Genomic DNA, 20,285 nt, shown 5'->3' with positions numbered 1-20,285 from the left:
CACAATGCAAAACGCAAAAATAATTGTCATGTAGACTTTGTCTTCTTGTGTACAGTTCATGTTGAGGTTAAGTGCACTGGTGGGAAGATAATCAACAAGCTCCTGTCTAATACAAAGCAAAAAATTGGAAATCCTCATGAATTCAAAAGAAAACTGCAAGTATGTCTCATTAGCCACTCTTCACACAAATTATCAGAATATATAGATTCATGCTTTGGAAAGTTCTGTTAGTTACATGACAAATAGCAATGTTCATTATAAATCTGCATAAAAATTAGTAATGTACTGTAAATAGGACTCAGCATTTACAGATATGGGTAAGTATTTTCTTTGTAAAATACCACTTTTAATCAAGTACTTATGAAGCTTCCAGTAACAGATAAATAGCATATATCAAGCATAACAGAGAGACGGCATCTTTTTTTCAAAGAAGCAATTTTCTTTCTTATCTACTTGATTAAATTGTGCTCACATAAACATGACTAACATGCTATAATATAGTGATACTTTATTGTTAATACATCATGCAGATTAAGTTTCTATGATTTCTTCATCATTCATTAATGTATATCTTGACATAGTCCACCTCCCTGTAAAGGTTCTTCTTGTGTTGATGAGGGCTATGGAACATGTGAATGAATGACTAAGTGAGTGAACACCAGACACACAAATTTACATGCACTGACAATGATATAAGTTTATGCACAAGGCAACAGCTTTAAAACATGATAATGTGCAGTAAAGCATTTAGTTGTAATTACTCCCAAAAAAGTTCACCTATATATACGTAAATTTCCCTGTTCTATTTCTTACGCAGAAGTTGCTTTTTTAGGCAACAAGACCAGTAAAAAATATCAATATACTGAGTACAAGAAAAACACAAAGCACATATTCATACTCCACAACTTATTATCTCATGATTGCAATACTGCATGCCACTACATATCTGACTTGCTTAATTTCCCTGGTTTTGATTAAAGCTGATGTGTCCTTAATAAAATATTTATACATATGACATAGTCGTGATGATGTGTTAAATTTGGACAGATCGACACAGAGAATCCTTAAAAATATTTAAAGATTTTATCAACTTACATTTTTCTGTAATTGGAACTATTGCTAAGACTGCTATTGTTATTGTTATTGCTATTATAAACATTAATTGGCTCTCTGTCAAGTAGCGTTTATGAATAGAAAAGTTCAAATTTCCATCCAGTGATTCGTATTTAGGTTTTCCCTGATATCCCTCAATCATTTAAGGTGAAAACAGGGGTAGATCATTCAGCAAGGCCGTGGCCAGTTTCCCTTTCTCATCCTTGTCCAGTAGAGTTAGTACTCCAAATGCTCCATCTTCTCCGACGACATTAAGTCCTAACCTATGTACCTTTGCTCTTTTCTGCTTTCTTGTTGGGAAGTAATGTCATTGTTTTCATTACAGTTCATGAAGTCATCAGGCAATATCCTCTTACAGCCTGCCCTGTCTTTAGACAGCTCAGATGATGGACAATGTTAATTTTAACTCTATTGGAGGATTAGAGGAAAATATACAGTACTTGAAGGATGCCATCTTGCTCCCCTGGAGGAACCAAAATATATTTAAAAGATTTCATGTTAAACCTCCACGAGGAGTTTTGTTCCATGGTCCGCCAGGTAACATTCAAATGTAGTAGTATCTTTAATATGTTTAATATGATATTAGATCTTAGCCCTTCATAATTTTTTCTTCATTGTTCAGGAACAGGAAAGACTCTGACTGCAGCAGCTTTAGCCAATGAATGCAAAAGAAATAGGAAGAAGGTGTCCTTTTTTCATCAGAATGGAGCAGAGTGCCTCACCATGTGGCTTGGTGAATCTGAGAGAAAAATAAGGGAGCTGTTCAAAAATGTAAGCAATCTTTGTCACATACTCAAGAAATTTTTGTCTGGCCTTTTAATACTTTTGTATGGCATTATTTTGGCAGATATGTGCTTTACATTGCTAAAAATTCATGTAAATTATATATAATATATTTCATAACTTTAGGGACCTTAAGTTAATTGCTAAATGGGAAACAGCCTGCATTTATTTTAGTCTCACTATATATTCTTTACTACATTCACCTCTACATTTGTACTTCCCAAGCTACCATAAGATGTGTGGCAAATTACTAAAGCACATCCTCCTATTTCAGTTATGGAGGTTGCAATTTCTCTTGAGCTGGGTTTTTAGTGGCCAATGGGTGTGTCTTTCCACCTCCACATATTCTGCTTTCCATCTTTTGTCTCAAAACAACGAGATGAGTATATAAAGCTTGTGATACTTTACATTTTGTTCTACATTATTACTGACCACAGCACGTGCTTATCATTTTATTTGAATAGCACTTCCTCTTTCACTGATTAATTTTTTAAGCATTAAATTGCATATTCAACGGACGTACCACACAAAACCAAGGGAAGGGTTTCACTACAGAATGTCATATCTAGTATGGACAGAAAACCATGCCACTCTGCACAACTGCAAAGAGATTCAATGTGGTGCTGCTACATAAAAAAAGGCTTGTTCAAGCGCACTCTTTTTGGACAGGGTTACTCACTACTGAGCCAGAATGAGACAGTAGGGCACCGACAGGAAATCTGTAATTCTGTTGTTAATATTAGAGTCACAAATCGCTGTGACTGTAACTTCCAGGTTAGGGATATGTTTATTAATATTCTATCTTCTCTCACAATAGTTTTATTTTATAGTTACTGTCCAATGTGTTTTTGAGCTATAACTCCATTTTCATGGACTGTATAGACATAATGGGCGTTACATCTTCTTCAGTTTCTCACCTTCATTTGACCATTTACCATCTTTCTTATGCATTGATGAAAAAATTCTACATTTGCAAATACATTCTGAACAATTTAGCATCTTTATGACAGTACTACATGATGAATGCTGTCTTTCAAAATGTAAGTGAACAATCATTGAGATCTTTGCTTGATTACTTTGAAGAGATACGTCAGAGGTGTAAATGGATCCAAAAAAATGCAATGTTTACCTGTCGATCTTTCGATGACACTATAGTCTCACTATATATTCTTACCACATTCACCACTACAATTGTACTTCACAAGCTATCTTAATACATGTGGCAAATTACTATTAGTGTGTCCTATTTCTGTTATGGAGGTAGCAATTACTCCTGATCTGGATTTTTTGTGGCCAATGAGTGTGTCTTTCCACTTCCTTACATTCTGATTTTCAGCTTTTTTCTCATCAAAACAAGGAGCTGAGTACATAAAGCATGAGATATTTTACATTTTGTTCTGCATTGTTATTGACCACAACACATGCTTGTCATTTTGATTTGGATAACAATTTTTTTAGTGTTAAGCTGCATCCACACTTGATGTGCTACATACACAAAATCAAGGAAAGTGGTTCTGTGCAGCATGCCATATCCAATGTGGACTAGAAATGGGCAAAACTGTTCTTTTCACAGATTAGATCAGATCTGATCGCTCAGTGGAATGAACTAGTTCTTTTTCATAACTGGTCACTCACCATTCAGTCACAAAAACAAGTAAAAGGAAGGTACACCACCTCTTTAATTTAGGTTGCTAAACCTGTATTCTTATCTGATTTGGCCCTATTTTGAAAGAACATGTGAAGAGGAGCAATAATTTTGTGTTATGTCCCTAGTAATTTTCAGATACAAAAGTTTTAAATTTTGTCTACAGCAATAGTTGTAAATATTACAACAAAATATTAAATATTTTTCATCAAGTGGAAAAATTTTATGAATGAAGACTGATTCTTGTTATACTTTGATATTTTTATTGAAAAAAAAGCACAATATAACAATCAACACAAATGTAATTGAAGTGTATCGTCTTTATCATTTACAGTCAGTATTATCATATCTGTTCCCATAAAAGAGAAATTAATCGTTATTGTCATTTGTGAATAAAATTTGACCCATTTTAGTTGATGTGAGTCTCTTTTTCTTCTCAGTGCATATTTGTCCTGTTTTTGAAAATATTTGTTCACAGGCTGCTGATATTGCTGTGACACATAATACTTTTAGAAACAATTGATAGAGTATTGGACACAGCATTTTTTTGTTTCCCACCAGTTTAAGGGATCACTGTTTCTAGCCAAATATCCCTCCACAAATATTTGTCCAATTTGACAATTATTGCATTTTCTGGGTTGTGACTTGCCAGAAGGTGACAAATAGTTTGATTGAACTCCTACCAGACTGAAGAAGTCTCGTGCGTAATGGTGGTAACTAGTTGAGACATGAGCTCTGTTTTTCCTTATTGAACAACCAATGTTTTCATTTCTGCAAGAGCCTTCATGTTTTGCCATCTGAAAATCCTTGCCTTTGAATTGGGGGTCCAGTAATGTTGCCTGACTAATCATTTCATTGCTGGAGATAACACCAAACCACTCTGATAACCTTTTAAATAAATTATCAACCAGTGACTTTGTTTCTTGAGTATATTCTTTATTTTTGCCTTTAAAAGGTTTGAGCTGCCATTCCATTAATCTTGGCAAGATTTTCACTATAGAAACTGAGACTGTTTTCTATGAGGGCACCTCTTTGGTTACCTCATCAAAAACTTTCAAAATCTGTGAAGCCTATTGCATTATCTACCAGTCTGTGTCTTTTAAGTTTAAGGTGATCAATTTTCCACCTAAAATAGTGAGGTAAGAAATTATAGGATCTTTATTTAAGGTAAATCTTTTCAACATTTAGTAAGTAGTTCCATCTGGCTGGCACATCATTTTTTTAATTTCAGTCAGTCTTTTTTTAAATTTACTTGTATTTCAGCAAGTTTGCTTAAAGTAAGGGGTTTCTGCTTAAGAAACACAAAAACTCATTTGAACTCATCAACAGTTTTCTGTATGGACTTCTGAATTGCGTGTTTTGATGTAGTATTTGGGATAACAGACTTTATGCATTTGGGAGATGTCTCCTGCAATCTGTCCATCTTTGATTTGTGAGCACTCTAAAAGGTACGAATTTAGTTCACTCTTCTCAAACTAATGTTACTTGCACTCATCCATGCATCAGATGCACAGCAGACTACCTTTTTGTTGGTCAAAAATTTTTAATTTTTACTGAAAATCGTTTTTAAAAGCTGTACGTCTAAAGGTATACGTTTACTTAATGTGAACAGCTTTATAATATCTAAAAAATTGCTTATTGGTTGTTCTAAATGACAAGCACAAAGGAGATAAATCAGAACTTGGTGGAGAACCTGATGACACTGATGGGCTGGATAGTGCTCGAGACCCAATTTCTCTTTTTTCTTGAGCTGGAAGCATACGTCAGTGAGAACAGTTCACAAGAAATGATTTATCGAATTTCTGCATTGATTGATGGTGATCTATATTGGCTTCCTGTTCCACATTGTTCCAGAGGCACTGTAGGATGCTTCGATTTTAGATGTCTCTTCAGGTTTGATGATGAGCCAGAAGCCATGACTATTATCTTCTGACAGTAGTGGCATTTTCCTTACTCTTCCATTTTGATAAAATGGCACCAAACATCACTCGTAATTCTTGTAGGCAAAGGCAATGTGGATAACATATTGTCATGCAGCACTAGAAGTACACTGGTAAAATTAAAACATTTGCTATTAACACAGCCATTTTACATTGTAAAAGCTTAAAGTGAAAACAAATATATGTGCAGCACATTCTGTAATCAAAAGTTATAGAGTAGGATGTAGGAAGTTGTGATCTGTGAAACCTAGAGCCACAATCGTGAAGTTTGTATCACATACGAAAAGGTCTGAAACAGTCATAGTGATTAAGGAACTCATGAAGGCAAGCCTGACAATATGCAAGAATCTCACTGTTGAAAGACAAAAATTTTGAATAATATGATATCAGAATTTGGAATGTATAGCATGTGAACAAGAGATGATAGGGTAATGGTGCAGATAAAGACTGGAAAAGAACAGTTCAGATGAACTCCAAAGTCTGTGCTTTAGGAGCTACGAACGTGTCTACTCGTGCAGCCACAATTCTACCATTGGGCTTGCATTGTTACTGTAGAACATAGTTAGCCATAACTTTCAACTCATTTTGACGAACTCCGCCATATATTTCAGAATATCGATATCCATGTCCTCCTTCTAATGAACTTGGACACCTGGCCCAAGCCAAGCATTCTCTCTAGTTCCCTACATATAGACTTCACTGTCCTAAGACATCACAGAAGTAACAGATGAGGAGGTGGTGTAGTGGCATACAATCACTTTGACTTATTACCGATCATGCTACTCACATCCAATACTAATTTAGACAAACAAGACAAATATATGTTCATAAATATCAAACAGAAATTTGCCTAATGTGAACCCTCCACAGACCTCCGACTGTAGGTGGAATAGCCTGTTTCAAAACTGACCTTTCAAAATTCAATTCAACTTAGGATCATACAAATAATGCTAGGAACACTAACATAAATAATCTGCCCCTTCACTGTCAAATTCAAGTGTGTAGTTTCTTCTCTAAATGCAACAGTATTTCAGCTTCCACCTAGCCATAATGCAGCCTATAGTCAGGCCCCCATACATATATTTGCCACGAAATCCACAAGCAAAGACATTCAAACCTGGAGTATCAGCTCACAGCATCATTACCAAACTAACTCTGTTACATAAGAAAATGCTCCCCCAAAGATAGGAAACCTGAACGGAAAACCTGCACCTTGGCTAACAGAAGAGCTAAAACAGTCCATAAATGTCAGAGACACTGTACATTGGACCCACAAACGACCTCCTACCCTTGAAAATAAAATTGATTACATTCAGAAAGCAAACATAATCAATCAAACTGAGATAAACAATAAATAAGACATGCCAAGACACTAATATAAAACATAAAGACCAGATGCTCTATAGAAAAGCTTGTGTGACCTAGGGAAGAGTAGGCACGGTAGGAGCTGCAGCTGATCTCATTGTCCCAATCAAGGAAATAAAGTAGTGCTTGACTTTAGCAATAACCTTTACTGAACTGTAAACAAAACATAGACTTACTGATTATTTTTCAGAGGTAAATGACAGTAGTTGCGAAAATTTCTTTCTTGAGCTGACAATGCTGTTGAAAAATTCTTCAGCTCAGCATTTACTGTACAGGATGGTGTCACAGACCAAATACTCAAGCTTATTGTTGATCCACTACTGATCAGAATAACTGCTGCTCCCCAGATCTTGAAGTTCTTTCCTGCACAACACGGTAGAAACACTTGTTCCCAACGGAATACAAGCACTAGAGATCCGATTGCTAAGAAGAGTAGCTGGGTACATCCTGTATGAGGGGAGAGTGAGTGTAGACATCAGAAAAGAACTGAGAGTGAAAAACTTCAATGAGCAGATTAAAGAATACAGAAACAGCTCGAAGGATTATGTCGAAAGAATGAAAGATGACAGATTACCAAAATTGGTGATAATTATTACCGAGTGGGCAGAAGATATTTAGGAAGCCCAAAGGAAATCAACAATTTCAGTCAAGAGGGTGTAACAGGCAATACCTACTACATGCAGAGGGAAGAAGAAGAGATATCATATTAAAAATATTGTGGTTTTTTAAGTGACTGTGATTTTAATAAGTTTTGTTATTACATATAAAATGCTGGTCTGATGTAAGAGAACTCCTCAGGGCATTAATGAATAAATTAAAATTAACCTTAATATACAGGTTGTCACAGGATGAATGGTCAATATTCAGGGATATGACAGGAATGATCATTTGAAGCAAAAAATGTGGACGCATGCACTCTTCTGAATGGTTTCCAAGGTAGAATGTATTTAATGTACATTGCTACTTATTTTCTCTGTTATTCAGTTCATTGCCATTGTGTACAATGTACCATAATAATGTAGACAAATTCCAGACAAATAATTTGATATAGGATACGCGGTCTCTCAAGTCAAGAAACTACCTCAAACTGGCTTACCTACTCCTCAATGCTTGTGCGTTGCACAAGAATTTCCATATTCTTTTGTCTTCACACAACCTAAAAGTCGTTGAGAAAAAAATGAATAGTAGGCCCCTTTTAAAGGAAATTTAATGTAGTTTAATTTTGTACTGTGATATTTTTTCACTAATGCCCACAAATTTAATCTTACTCAAGAAAAATATACAAAAATAATTTTAAATATGTTTTTTCTCAGAAACCATTTTGAATAGGGATTGTGTCCATATTAAGTTTTTGTTTTGAATTATTGTTCTGTCATATCTCTGAATATTGACCATTCCTCCTGAGACAATCTGTATACATGGACTATCTTGTATCTTAAAATAACTTACATTTAGTATTGTATCCACCCAAAGTAATTAAAATTATATATAAAAACAAAGATGAGGTGACTTACCGAACAAAAGCGCTGGCAGGTCGATAGACACACAAACAAACACAAACATACACACAAAATTCAAGCTTTCGCAACAAACTGTTGCCTCATCAGGAAAGAGGGAAGGAGAGGGGAAGACGAAAGGAAGTGGGTTTTAAGGGAGAGGGTAAGGAGTCATTCCAATCCCGGGAGCGGAAAGACTTACCTTAGGGGGAAAAAAGGACAGGTATACACTCGCACACACGCACATATCCATCCACACATACAGACACAAGCAGACATATTTGAAATATGTCTGCTTGTGTCTGTATGTGTGGATGGATATGTGTGTGTGTGCGAGTGTATACCTGTCCTTTTTTCCCCCTAAGGTAAGTCTTTCCGCTCCCGGGATTGGAATGACTCCTTACCCTCTCCCTTAAAACCCACTTCCTTTCGTCTTCCCCTCTCCTTCCCTCTTTCCTGATGAGGCAACAGTTTGTTGCGAAAGCTTGAATTTTGTGTGTATGTTTGTGTTTGTTTGTGTGTCTATCGACCTGCCAGCGCTTTTGTTCGGTAAGTCACCTCATCTTTGTTTTTATATATAATTTTTCCCACGTGGAATGTTTCCTTCCATCATATTGATATCACAAAGTAATTAAAAGGTGCATAAAGGCTACTGACATACCAACAAAAGCAACTATAATTGAAATAGACCTAGAAGAAGATATAATAGTATACCTAACATGAACATTCAACACAACAAGAAAACAGAAGAGCAACAACACAAGAAGATGATGATTAGAACAGATCAAATAAGGATACAAAGAATTAAGATCTGAACTTGGATGGAGACGTGCTCAGTCATGAAAGTAAGTTGCAAGCTGTTTCACTCTGCCAAGAGCACAGAGAACAGGGTGCTGCCTCAAGTAGCCATGTGGTCTGTTCCATGTGATTTCGTCCATGAGAGCTAGTTGCCTTGGTGGAGAGCAGTGAGCTAGTTTGAAAACTGATCCTTAAGAATGGTGGGGAGCAGTGACCTAGTGAGCTACCTTGCAATCTGATCCCTGGGAGTGGTTGGGAGCAGTGAGCTAGTGAGACAGCCTACAGTCCCATCTGTGTAAGTGGTGGGGAGTGCTGAGCTATTGGGAGGGGAGTGATGCCTGGATCACTTTGCAGCACGCTCTGACCAAGTGATGGCCGAAGGGCGCATCTTTTATGGTCTCTAAGTCAAAGGGTAACACGTAACAACTCATGCAGCAGCATCTAAACGTTTATTGAGCTTCTGAAATTTGAGATTTAAAAAAAATCAAGAATGGAAACATGATGCAAGTGTTTGCTGCATTAATGTATTGTTCTGAAGGCCTCAACTCTCGTTTGCCGTGGTAGCTGTGTGGTCAGCGCAGTGAATTACAAAGTGAAGGTTCTCAGGTTCAATTCCCAGCAAAGTTGAAAATTTTTTTCCCACTCACAGACTGAGTGTTGTGCTGTGCTTACTTTTATATTGTGGTAATTAGCATTACTTTTGAAGTGGCTGAATGGATCCTGCCCAACAGCCAATAAATTGGAAAAAATGAAGCTTTCTTTATTTTCTGTTTTCATAGATGAGAAAATCTTCATGTACTAATAAGGTTTGCAAATCCAAATGTGCGCGTGGTCAATAACACATTTTTTGTAGCTTGGGAAACATTTTCTTAAGGATGTGACGTGGGGCACCATTGCATCAGCCTAGCGCAGAATTTTCTTCCTGCTATTACAGCTACCAAAAATGCATTTTCAAATCAGATGAGCTACTATTCATTTTTTCTGAATCACCCATTATCCACTCTCTAGGAAGATCTGGCGCTTTGAGTCAATTCAGGAGCACAGTGGCCATCTCCAGTGTGGGCAGCAAAGACAGTAGTGTACTGACAGGAGGTATGTGTGTGTGTGTGTGTGTGTGTGTGTGTGTGTGTGTGTGTGTGTGGGAAGGGGGGGGGGGAGAAGTGAGTCTCTGTTTTGATCACATGGAATTTCTATAATTGGCATATTATTTCTTTATTGCTGGTTCAATCAAACTGACCAAATGTTCAACATATGATAAAAATGTTCCAACTTTCCATCACTTTTTTTGGGGTTCATGGTCTGCCCTGAATTGCTATCTTGTGTCAAACTCATCATCATCTCAGAGTAACACTTGCACCCAGTGTCCTCAATTATTTGTTGTATATGTTCCAATCACTGTCTTTCCCTACAGTTTTTACTCTCTGCAGCTCCCTGTAGCATCATGAATGTTATTTCCTGATGCCTTAACACATATCCTATCATCCTGTCTCTTGTTCTTGTCAGTTTTTTACATGTTTCTCTCCTTGCCATTCTGTGGAGATGCTTCTCATCCCTTATCCTATCAGGACAGCTAATTTCAACATTCTTTTATAGCAACACATCATGAACACTTTGATTCTTTTTTTCTGTTTTTCCTACAGTCCTTAGTCACTTCTATACAATGCCGTGCTGCAAATGAATGCCCTCAGAAACTTTTTCCTGAAATTAAGCTCAATGTTTGATGATAGAAGACTTCTTTTGACCAAGATTGCCTTCTTTGCCTGTGGTAGTCTGCTTTTTATGTCATTCTTGCTTCATCTGTTATGTGTTATTTTGCCTCCAAAATAGCACAATTCCTTTACTTTGTCCACTTCATGGTCCCCACTTTTGATTGTAAGTTTCTCACTAAACTCATTCCTCTATGCATTAGTTTTGTCTTTCTTCAGCTTTTTATTCATACAATGTGCTCAGCAGACTGTTCATTCCATTCACTATGTCCTGTAAGCCTTCTTCACTTTTGCTGAAGGTAGGAATGCGCATCTTATAACTAATATCATACTGACCACTGCCCATAAATAAATCATTTAAAAGCTTAATTTATTCACTTATCTTATGACTTTTCAGTTTTGGTTTCACCCACTGTTGACATTTTCTAAGTTTTTTCCCTAAGTTAAGCAACTATGAAAGTAACACTTGCAGTTTTCAGTTTTTCCTTCCATTTTTTGTGAAACTAGACCTGTAAGTATGTAAATGCCTTTATGTGTGCATTACGTTATTTTTGTTGTTCTTAAATTGTATTGCTAAGACATGTCCAATATCCTTTTAAAAGTGATCCATGGATGTATAAAACAACAACAACAACTACTACTACTACTACTACTACTACTACTACTATTCCTACTACTACAGTGATGTGCAAGCGAACCCTGGGACACTGCTGTGCACCTATAAACCCTCTGCTGCATTCCATGTTACTCTGCATCACTTGTTTATGTGCAGCATGTCCTATGTGCACCCGGCTTTATGATTTTCCTCATCTAGCCCATTCATTTTAAAGTCCTTTGTATTTTATTTTATACTTATGCAGAGTAAGTGTATGAAAATGTTGATTCCTAAAATTTTTCCATTCAGTTAATACCTAAAAGATTCACTGCCATACTAACTTTTTGCATTTTTTTTCAGGCATATCTTAACAGACCAGCTATAATATTTTTTGATGAATTAGATGCTGTGGCACCCATACGATCTAAGCGACAGGACCATGTCCATGCTAGTGTGGTTTCAACTTTGCTGACATTAATGGATGGTCTGAAGTCCCCCCAAGATGTTGTTGTGATTGGAGCAACAAACAGACTTGATGAGATTGATCCAGCTCTCAGGCGACCTGGGAGATTTGATAAAGAACTTTTCTTCCCCCCTCCTGACTTAGAGGTGAGCAATTATGCCACAATATGGCAAAAATTTCACACATGCCACAATATGTTCTTGTGTCTTCATAACGAGATAAATTGTGCAGCAGTGAGCAACTAAGTAGTGACAAACAGGTGGCAATTTTGTACCAGTTTCTGAAGCATATTTTGTGGCTGAGGTGGGAGAGAACTGCTTGTGAAAGACAGAGATTCAGATTCTTGTGCTGGTCTGCCACACAGTTCTAATTTTCATACATGTGCAGTTGACTGTCATTTATGTATCTGTTATTATGAAAACTTAAGTCCAATTGCAATAAAATTACTCTCCATTTGTACTTCTTCTCCTTATTCATATTAAATTAATATCATTAAGTAATAGTTATGAAATGAGTATGGATCTGTAACAAAATCTGATGAGTTTTTAAATATTTGGCTACAGGCTAGAAGAACAATTTTAAACATCCACACAAGACACTGGCACACTGATACTAGCACCGAGTTTATGGATCACCTAGCCGAGAATACAGCTGGATACTGTGGTGCTGATCTAGAGGCACTTTGCACAGAAGCTCTTATGTGTGCAATGAAACGCAGCATCTCTTCAGAGCAAAGTACAGCAAAAAGTTTAATGGTACAATAAATCCTTATGACATAAAATGGTTTCTCAAAGTTTGTATGTATTGATGTTTGTGTATATAATATGAACTGAATGTATTCATAGGCTACTCCAGCAATTAATTATTCAATGTTTTATGGACAATTCTAAAGTCACCTATGAACATAACTGACAATTCTATAATCCCCCCCCCGTAAATACAGTGTGTCATAATCCTGTCTGTAGGATGAACTTGATACTAATTGGCAATATTACTCTGATCTGATTTTTTTAAAGGTTCATGAAGATGATTTCATTGCAGCCAAATCAAAATTTGTGCCCGCTTATCTTCGGTCATCCATTTCACCAGCTTGTTCATTGTCAGAAGTAATTTGCCCATTACTACAGAAAAGAGTTGAAAGTCTCATGCAGCAACTGGAGAAGAACTATTCATTCAAATTCGTATTTCCAAAGCAGAGGTAAGTGCAAAATAACAAAAAACTGAAATCCCAAAATTTATGATTTCTTGTCAGTGAGGTCGCCGTTCATAGTAACTGATCGAAAGTCATCAAGTAAAACAGAAGTGATTACTGGTGTTCCCCAAGGTAGCGTTGTAGGCCCTCTGCTGTTTCTTATCTGTATAAATGATGGTTTGCAGATGATACGGTCATTTATCATCTAGTAAAATCATCAGAAGATCAAAACAAATTGCAAAATGATTGGAAAGTTATCTGAATAGTGTAAAAATTGGCAACTGGCACTAAATAATGAAAAGTATGTGGTCATCCACATGAGTGGTAAATGGAATCTGTTAAACTTTGGTTATACGATAAATCAGTCTACTCTAAAGGCCTTGAATTGAACGAAATACCTAGGAATTACAATTACAAACAATTTAAACTGGAAAAGAACACATAGAAAATATTATGGGGAAGGCAAACCAAAGACTGTGTTTTATTGGCAGGACACTTAAGAAATGTAACAGATCTGTTAAGGAGACTGTCTACGCTATGCTTGTCTGTCCTCTTCCGGAGTACTACTGTTTGGTCTGGGATTCTTACCAGACAGGATTAATGGAATACAGTGAGGAAGTTCAAAGAAGAGCAGCACATTTTGTGTTATAGTGAAATAGGGAAGAGAGTGTTATGGACATGATTCAGGATTTGGGATGGACACCATTAAAACAAAGGTGTTTTTTCTGCGGCGAAAGCTTCCATGAAATTTCAATCAACAACTTTCTCCTCTGAAGGCAAAAATATTTTGTTGATGCTGACCTACATAGGAAGAAATGATCATCATGACAAAATAAGGAAAATCAGAGTGATAAAATAAGGAAAATCAGAGCTCGCATGGAAAGAACAAGTGTTCGTTTTTTCCACTCACTGTTCAAGAGTGGAATAATAGAGAATTATTGTGAATGTGGTGCGATGAACCCTCTGCCAGCCACTTAAAGTGTGATTTGCAGAGTATCCATTTAGATGTAGATGAATAGAAAAAGTTTTGTGCTATTAGGCACAGAAGAATATCACCTACTCACAAGACAATACAGGACTCTGAATAGGATTGTTTAACTATTACATCAGGCTTAAGACTTTGAATTGCCTCAGAAAGATCCATTCTAACCAAAATACTCCACATTCCTCCAAGAGAAATCTTTTGTTTTCATTTCTCATTTTCATGCGCCTGAACATCTAGTCTTCCCAAATATGTGTGTCTGTTTCCTCCCATTATCGTCCTTATTTTTCATTTCACCATGCCACTTGTAGTTTCTTCCCATTTATTACTATTGTCAGAAATTTATTATTATTCCTTTGTCCTTATGTGCTACAAAATTTTGATTCTAATTCTTTCTCAGCGTCTTGTGTGTGTGTATCGGCCAGGATAGAGAATAACTTTCAGTTCATTTTTTACTTTTGTAATGCTTTAAATTTTAAAGAAAATTTATTTTAATAACTCATAACAAGGCAGAAACCATGGAATACAGGTTCATGCATTGTTCATTTAAAAATCATGTTCTGTATAACCCACTATGAATGTGAAATCAGTCAAAGTATACTTAACATATTGGTTTAGCTATCAAAAACTGTTTCGGAAAGCAATGAAGTGGTGTTAAACATAATTTCTTTGCTATGTTTTGTTTAACATTAGGGAACAACTTACATAATTACCAGAAAAGTACATACACAAAGTGTTGTAAGTCAGCATTTTCCACAACACAAATGTTATTAAGCACAAATTATTTACAGATAAATATCACAGAAGGTAATAGTGCCTAACTCTTACAAAAAGACACAAAATGAAAAGCTTTTGGAGGTGGATATCTTTTGAGCAACACTATACTCTGTAAGCTTGTGGAATAACTCACACTTCAGTGCAGGAGAGCACTGTTTGTAAGTTCAACTGGGAATCACTCGTCTACAAACCATGCTCTCGATACATCCATATGCCACCAGTTCATTCACTGAAAACACAACTATGGGTCATGCAGTGAGTGAAGGCAGGCAGGTAAGTCTGTGTTCTAGCGAAATGTCGACAGTAGGTAACAACAAAATTCAAACTGCAGTCCACGAGAAAACTGCATAGTGCAGTGTTGTCATCAATAGGTGCATTAGAGAGATTGCTGTAAACACCTGCTGGTTGTGACAAGTAAGGCTTTGGCAGTCAGCGGCAGCTCTTAAATTTGTCTCAGATATTTTACCATGTGACTGAGTGTCAGTGGAAGTATCCTTCTGCACCACGCTGAGTGGCCTTGACAGGCAGGCATAATTATATTGCTTGATCCATTGATGCATCTGGCAGGATAACAAGACTGAGGACAAAATATCAGCTCATTGTAAATGATTTTCAGTGACAGGCTTCTGAAGCGTGGATGAGAGTAGAATAAAGTAGATTTCTCTGTTGCTGGTGCATGTATTGAAAAGTGACCTGCAAATGCTGCATGTTATTAGAATTATCCGTTATTTTCCACCATTTGGTGTTCCTCAGGGCTCCATTTTAGGGCCAATCCTATTCATATGCTATGTACATGATTTCCCAAGTTTTTTGACAATAAGCAATTGATCACTGTGTATGTAGATGACACATACACATCTGGCGTCTGCTATGCAGACAGTGATCCTAGCCTAGTTGAAGAGATACATGACTTTATCGAAAAGGCAACAGCTCACCTTGAAAGAGAGAACTTAAAAGTAAACATAGAAAAATCTAACATTATTCATTTTAAACCAAGCAGTCCAAACAGAAAAAATACTGTGATTGATGAAGTTCTACCAAAACCTGTAGAGATTGTAAATTCTTGGGCTTATGCATAGATGATCGACATTCCTGGAAGCAGCAAGCTGATTATGTCTGTAAAAAAATAACACCCTGTCTATATGTATTAAGAAGATTATCACCATATCTAATTCTGAAACACTAAGGACTGTATATTATGGATTAGTGTACCCTTTCTTGTCTTATGGAATATTGCTGTAGGGTGGGACATTTCAAATTAATGTGAAAAGGGTTTTCATGCTGCAGAAGCGAGCCTTTAGGATCATAGCAAATGTAAAACCAGGAGCTTCTTGCAAGCCCCTATTCATTAGACACAATATTCTCACAGTTTATGCCATGTATACAGTAGAAACTATAATGCTAGTGAAAGAAGACACTAAGATCATGAAAAGAAACTTGGCTATTCACAACTATGAAACAAGGCATAGAAAAGACTTTCATGTAGTTAACAGAAGATTGACAGTGAAAAGCCCATCAAAGGAGCTGTTGTTAATAACTTGTTACCAAATGTAGTTAGGATATTGACAGGGGATATTTTTAAAAAGTGAGTCAAGCAGTGGCGTATCCATATGCCCTTATTACTTGAATTTATCAAGAATTATAATGTAATAAGAAATAATGTAAACTAAAAAAATTGCAACTGTAAAAACTTTATACCTAATTGAAAATGCACATGCATGTAAAATTACATTTTGCAAGCAATAAATTGAAATTGAAACCATCTCAAGTTGCACAACTTTTATAGTATTTAATAGATTTGGGCTAAAAGGCCCTTCACATTACTAAGAGATAAATTACATTACAATGTACAGAATGTTCTGGTTGAGAATTATGAACTATTTAGGAATAAAGAACACGATTCACTGAGAGAAAGGTGCAATGTGTGGCTGGTAGGTACACAAGCAATAAGGTCAGAGCTTGATTAGCTTTCAGAATGCTCTTTCTTTCACAAGCTTGGAGGAAAAGCATGCACACAAACACACATACACTGACTCACTCACTCACATTCAAATGCCTGTCTCCTTACATTGTGCTCAGTTAATTACCAGCTCTCTCCTGGCCAACAATAAGCATACTGGGGTGAGGTGGGGTGTGGGGTGGGGCGTGGGGTGGGGTGGGGTGGGGTGGGGTGGGGTGGGTTGGGGTGTGGGCTGGAGAGAGGCGGTAGGCAGGGAGAGGACTGGGTGGAAGCCTCTCGTGGCTCGTGGGAGAGTGGGGAGCCATCTATGAGCTAGCTGGGGCTGCGCACACCCACCCACGCACCCACGTGTGTGTGCGTGCGTGCACACACACACACACACACACACACACACACACACACACACACACACACACACACACACACTATTGGGTGAGAGGAGGGGGGGCAGTGAGTTGCCCTAGGTTTGGGCCATGAAGGTTATGCGAGTGAAGGATGTGTTGTAAGGATAAGTTCAATCTGTGCAGCTCAGAAAAGCTGGTGGTGGTGGGGAAGATCCATATGGCTTAGGTTATGTAGCAGTGGCCTGGCCTCTGATGGGGTAGTATAAGCCTGTGATGGGACTGGATTAGGTTGTGCGGGGGTGGTGGATTGGGCAGGTCTTGCGTATGGGTCTTCCACGGGGATATGATCCCTGTGGCAAGGGATTGGTGGTGGGAGTGGCTTAGGGATGGACTAGGATGTTGTGGATGTTGCATGGGTGGCAGAACATCACTTTAGGAGGGATGGGAAGTATCTTGGGTAGGATGTCCCTCATTTCAGGGCATGATGATAGAATATCAAAGTCCAAACAAAGGATATGGTTCAGTTGTCCGGGGTAGTATTGAGTGACAAGGAGGGTGCTCCTTTGTTGTTGGTTCTTAGGATGGCTATGAGGATCAGGTGTGTGTGAGGATATAGCATGAGAGATCCTCACACACATCTGATCCTCACATCCATCCCAAGAATCAACCAAAAAGAAGCAACCCCCTTATCACCCAAGACCATCCTGGACTGGAATGACTGAACAATGTCCTTTATCAGGGCTTTGATTATCTATCATCATGCCCTGAAATGAGTGACATCCTACCCAAGATACTTCTTATCCCTCCTAAAATGGTGTTCCGCTGCCCACACAGGAATTATATCCCTGTCGAAGACCAAGATGCAAGCCTGCCCATCCACCAACCCACCATTACCTACTCCATTCCCATCAGAGGCCAGGCCGCCTATGAAAGCAGCCATGTTATATACCAACTCTACTGCAACCACTGCACAGTGTTTTACATTGGTATGACATACAACCAGTTATCAATTAGAATGAATGGCCACCACCAGACTGTTGCCAAAAACAGGACCTCCCAGTGGCACAACATGCAGCAGAACATAAAATTTCAATGGCTGCTTCACAGCCCATGCCATCTGGATCCTCCCCAGCACCATTAGCTTTTATGAGCTCTGAGCTGCAAAGATGGGAGCTATCCTTACAGGACATCCTTCGCTTCCATAACCTTCCTGGCCTAAACCTAAAGTAACTCACTGCCCCCGCCCCCACTGCCCAATAGTGTGTGTGTGTGTGTGTGTGTGTGTGTGTGTGTGTGCGAGTGCGCGCACATCCACCCGTTTGTTTACCCCCACCCAATTTGTATCCCCACATCAGCTAGTTGTGTGCTATTATCCCATACCCCTGTCTATGAAATAATGTCCCCAGCTGTCTGCCACAGACAGCTCCCTGCCCTCCCACAAGCCATTCCCCTCCTCACCCCCTCCCTGCCTCTGGCCCTCTCCTTCAGTCTCTGTGGGCCTGTGTGTGTGTGTGTGTGTGTGTGTGTGTGTGTGCATGTGTGTGTGTGTGTGTGTGTGTGTGTGTGTATACATGCTTTCCCTGCAATCTTGAAAAAGGAAGAGCTTGAGAAAGGAAGTGAAAGCTAGGCAAGATCTGGACCTTTCATTTGTGTACCTATTGACGATGCAGCGCTTCTCCCTTTTGGTGAGTCAGTTCTTTTATTCCTGAATAATCACATTACAATGTATATTGCAATTTTAAATGGTAAAAGTTCTGCTTATAGCCACCACTTCTTGCTAGTCTTGCAGACACATACATGACTTGCATGATGTACATATATGAATGAGTTCAACTGTTTAAAATGGTGATGTACTTGCACATTGTAATATTCAGTCAGCAATATGAATACTACTGATTCATTGTGAAGACAGGTTGTATAGTGAAGACAGTTTTAGACTAAGACTAGTAAATACCAAAAGAACTGTGCAACTGAGACTGTGGGAAATAAAGAATAATCTAGCTGTCTTCTATATATACATGAAACCAATTGTTGTCGACTGTCGAACTGACAAGGATTGCTCCTTACTACAGTAGCAGAAGGGGCATCCCACCACGTTGTGTGACAGCAAATGCTTTGTATCGATGTTACTTTGGGAAATGTGGGAAAAGATCACGTAGAAAATATAGCTCATGCCAAACCCGCTGAAGCCAAGCAGTTGGCAAATGGCCACATCTCGCACCAAACTGCACTGCAGCTGGGAGGACCATGCCTTACTGGTGCTGCAGTCAGGCAGCTGCAAATGGCTGTAACTCTGTAGCTCACACCAAGTGGCAGTGCAGTCAGATGGGCTGGCTGGTGCTATAATTTGCAGCTACCATAATTGCCATAAGATATCATTCAAAACACCACTTAGATCTGGAGCAGATAATGTTCTCACTTCCTGAGAAATTTCCTTATCTAACATTGTTATTTGACAAAATTATGAAGAAGGCTAGATTATGAAGGATAATTATGAAGAGGATAGACTGCTCGCTCTCACCATGTAGTGGAGATGTTAAGTCGGAGATAGGTGCAAGAAAAAGACTGCTAAACGGGTAAGCTTTTGGCTGAAAGGCCTTCTTCTGAAGTAGACAACACACACACATTCACGCTAACACAACACACACACACACACACACACACACACACACACACACACACACACAGAAGAACTCTGTCACTGGTCACCAAGGCTGAACTGCGAACAATGGCAGATGATGGGAGAAGTAATCTGAGTGGTGGTGGTGGTGGTGGTGGTGGTGGTGGTGTTGGTAAGAAGGAGGCTGGGGCATGGAGGGGAGGAGATAGCAGGGTAGAGATGGGGAACTGTAAATTGCTGCTTGTGGAAGCATACATGGACGTGGTAGGGGCAGGGTAGGGCAGCTAGGTGGAGTTGAGAGCTTAGGTGAAGAGGGGCAGGGGCCGGGGTGTAGAGAGAAGTAAAGAGATTGTGGGTGAATTAGTGGAACAAAGGCTGTGTAGTACTGGAGTGGGATCAGGGAAGGGGATAGGTGGGTGAAGGACAGTGACTAATGTAGGTTGAGACCAGGGCTGTTATAGGAACATAGAATATATTGCAGGGAGAGTTCCCACCTGCACACTTCA

The 20,285-nt window shown here is 38.4% G+C and overlaps 2 protein-coding genes across 2 annotated transcripts in view; both read left to right on the top strand.

Annotated features, from left to right (window-relative positions):
• Positions 1-1,499: 1,499 nt before the first annotated feature.
• LOC126417094 (ATPase family AAA domain-containing protein 2-like) lies at positions 1,500-14,573 on the top strand. Its single transcript, XM_050084989.1, has 6 exons — positions 1,500-1,650; positions 1,736-1,884; positions 11,802-12,050; positions 12,468-12,659; positions 12,921-13,102; positions 14,390-14,573. Exons 1-6 carry the CDS (start codon positions 1,500-1,502, stop codon positions 14,571-14,573), a joined length of 1,107 nt encoding a protein of 368 aa, XP_049940946.1.
• Positions 14,574-19,269: 4,696 nt separating this feature from the next.
• Positions 19,270-20,285, top strand: part of LOC126417093 (ATPase family AAA domain-containing protein 2B-like) — a 35,861-nt gene continuing 34,845 nt past the window's right edge. Inside the window, exon 1 of the mRNA XM_050084988.1 lies at positions 19,270-19,454. Coding sequence (XP_049940945.1) covers positions 19,270-19,454 — 185 coding nt within the window. The remainder of the gene's footprint in view (positions 19,455-20,285) is intronic.

This window comes from Schistocerca serialis, chromosome 8, assembly GCF_023864345.2.
Source record: "Schistocerca serialis cubense isolate TAMUIC-IGC-003099 chromosome 8, iqSchSeri2.2, whole genome shotgun sequence".
NCBI classification, from domain to species: Eukaryota; Metazoa; Arthropoda; class Insecta; order Orthoptera; family Acrididae; genus Schistocerca; species Schistocerca serialis.
This window is presented reverse-complemented; position numbering and strand designations above follow the sequence as displayed.

What these genes read in the sequence shown, in the direction of transcription:
- LOC126417094 (XM_050084989.1), top strand. Translation starts at nt 1,500, where the DNA reads ATGGACAATGTTAATTTTAACTCTATTGGAGGATTAGAGGAAAATATA. An exon ending in TTTGTTCCATGGTCCGCCAG is followed by an intron (nt 1,651 to 1,735) that starts GTAACATTCAAA and finishes TTCATTGTTCAG; the next exon opens with GAACAGGAAAGACTCTGACT. An exon ending in GTACAGCAAAAAGTTTAATG is followed by an intron (nt 12,660 to 12,920) that starts GTACAATAAATC and finishes ATTTTTTTAAAG; the next exon opens with GTTCATGAAGATGATTTCAT.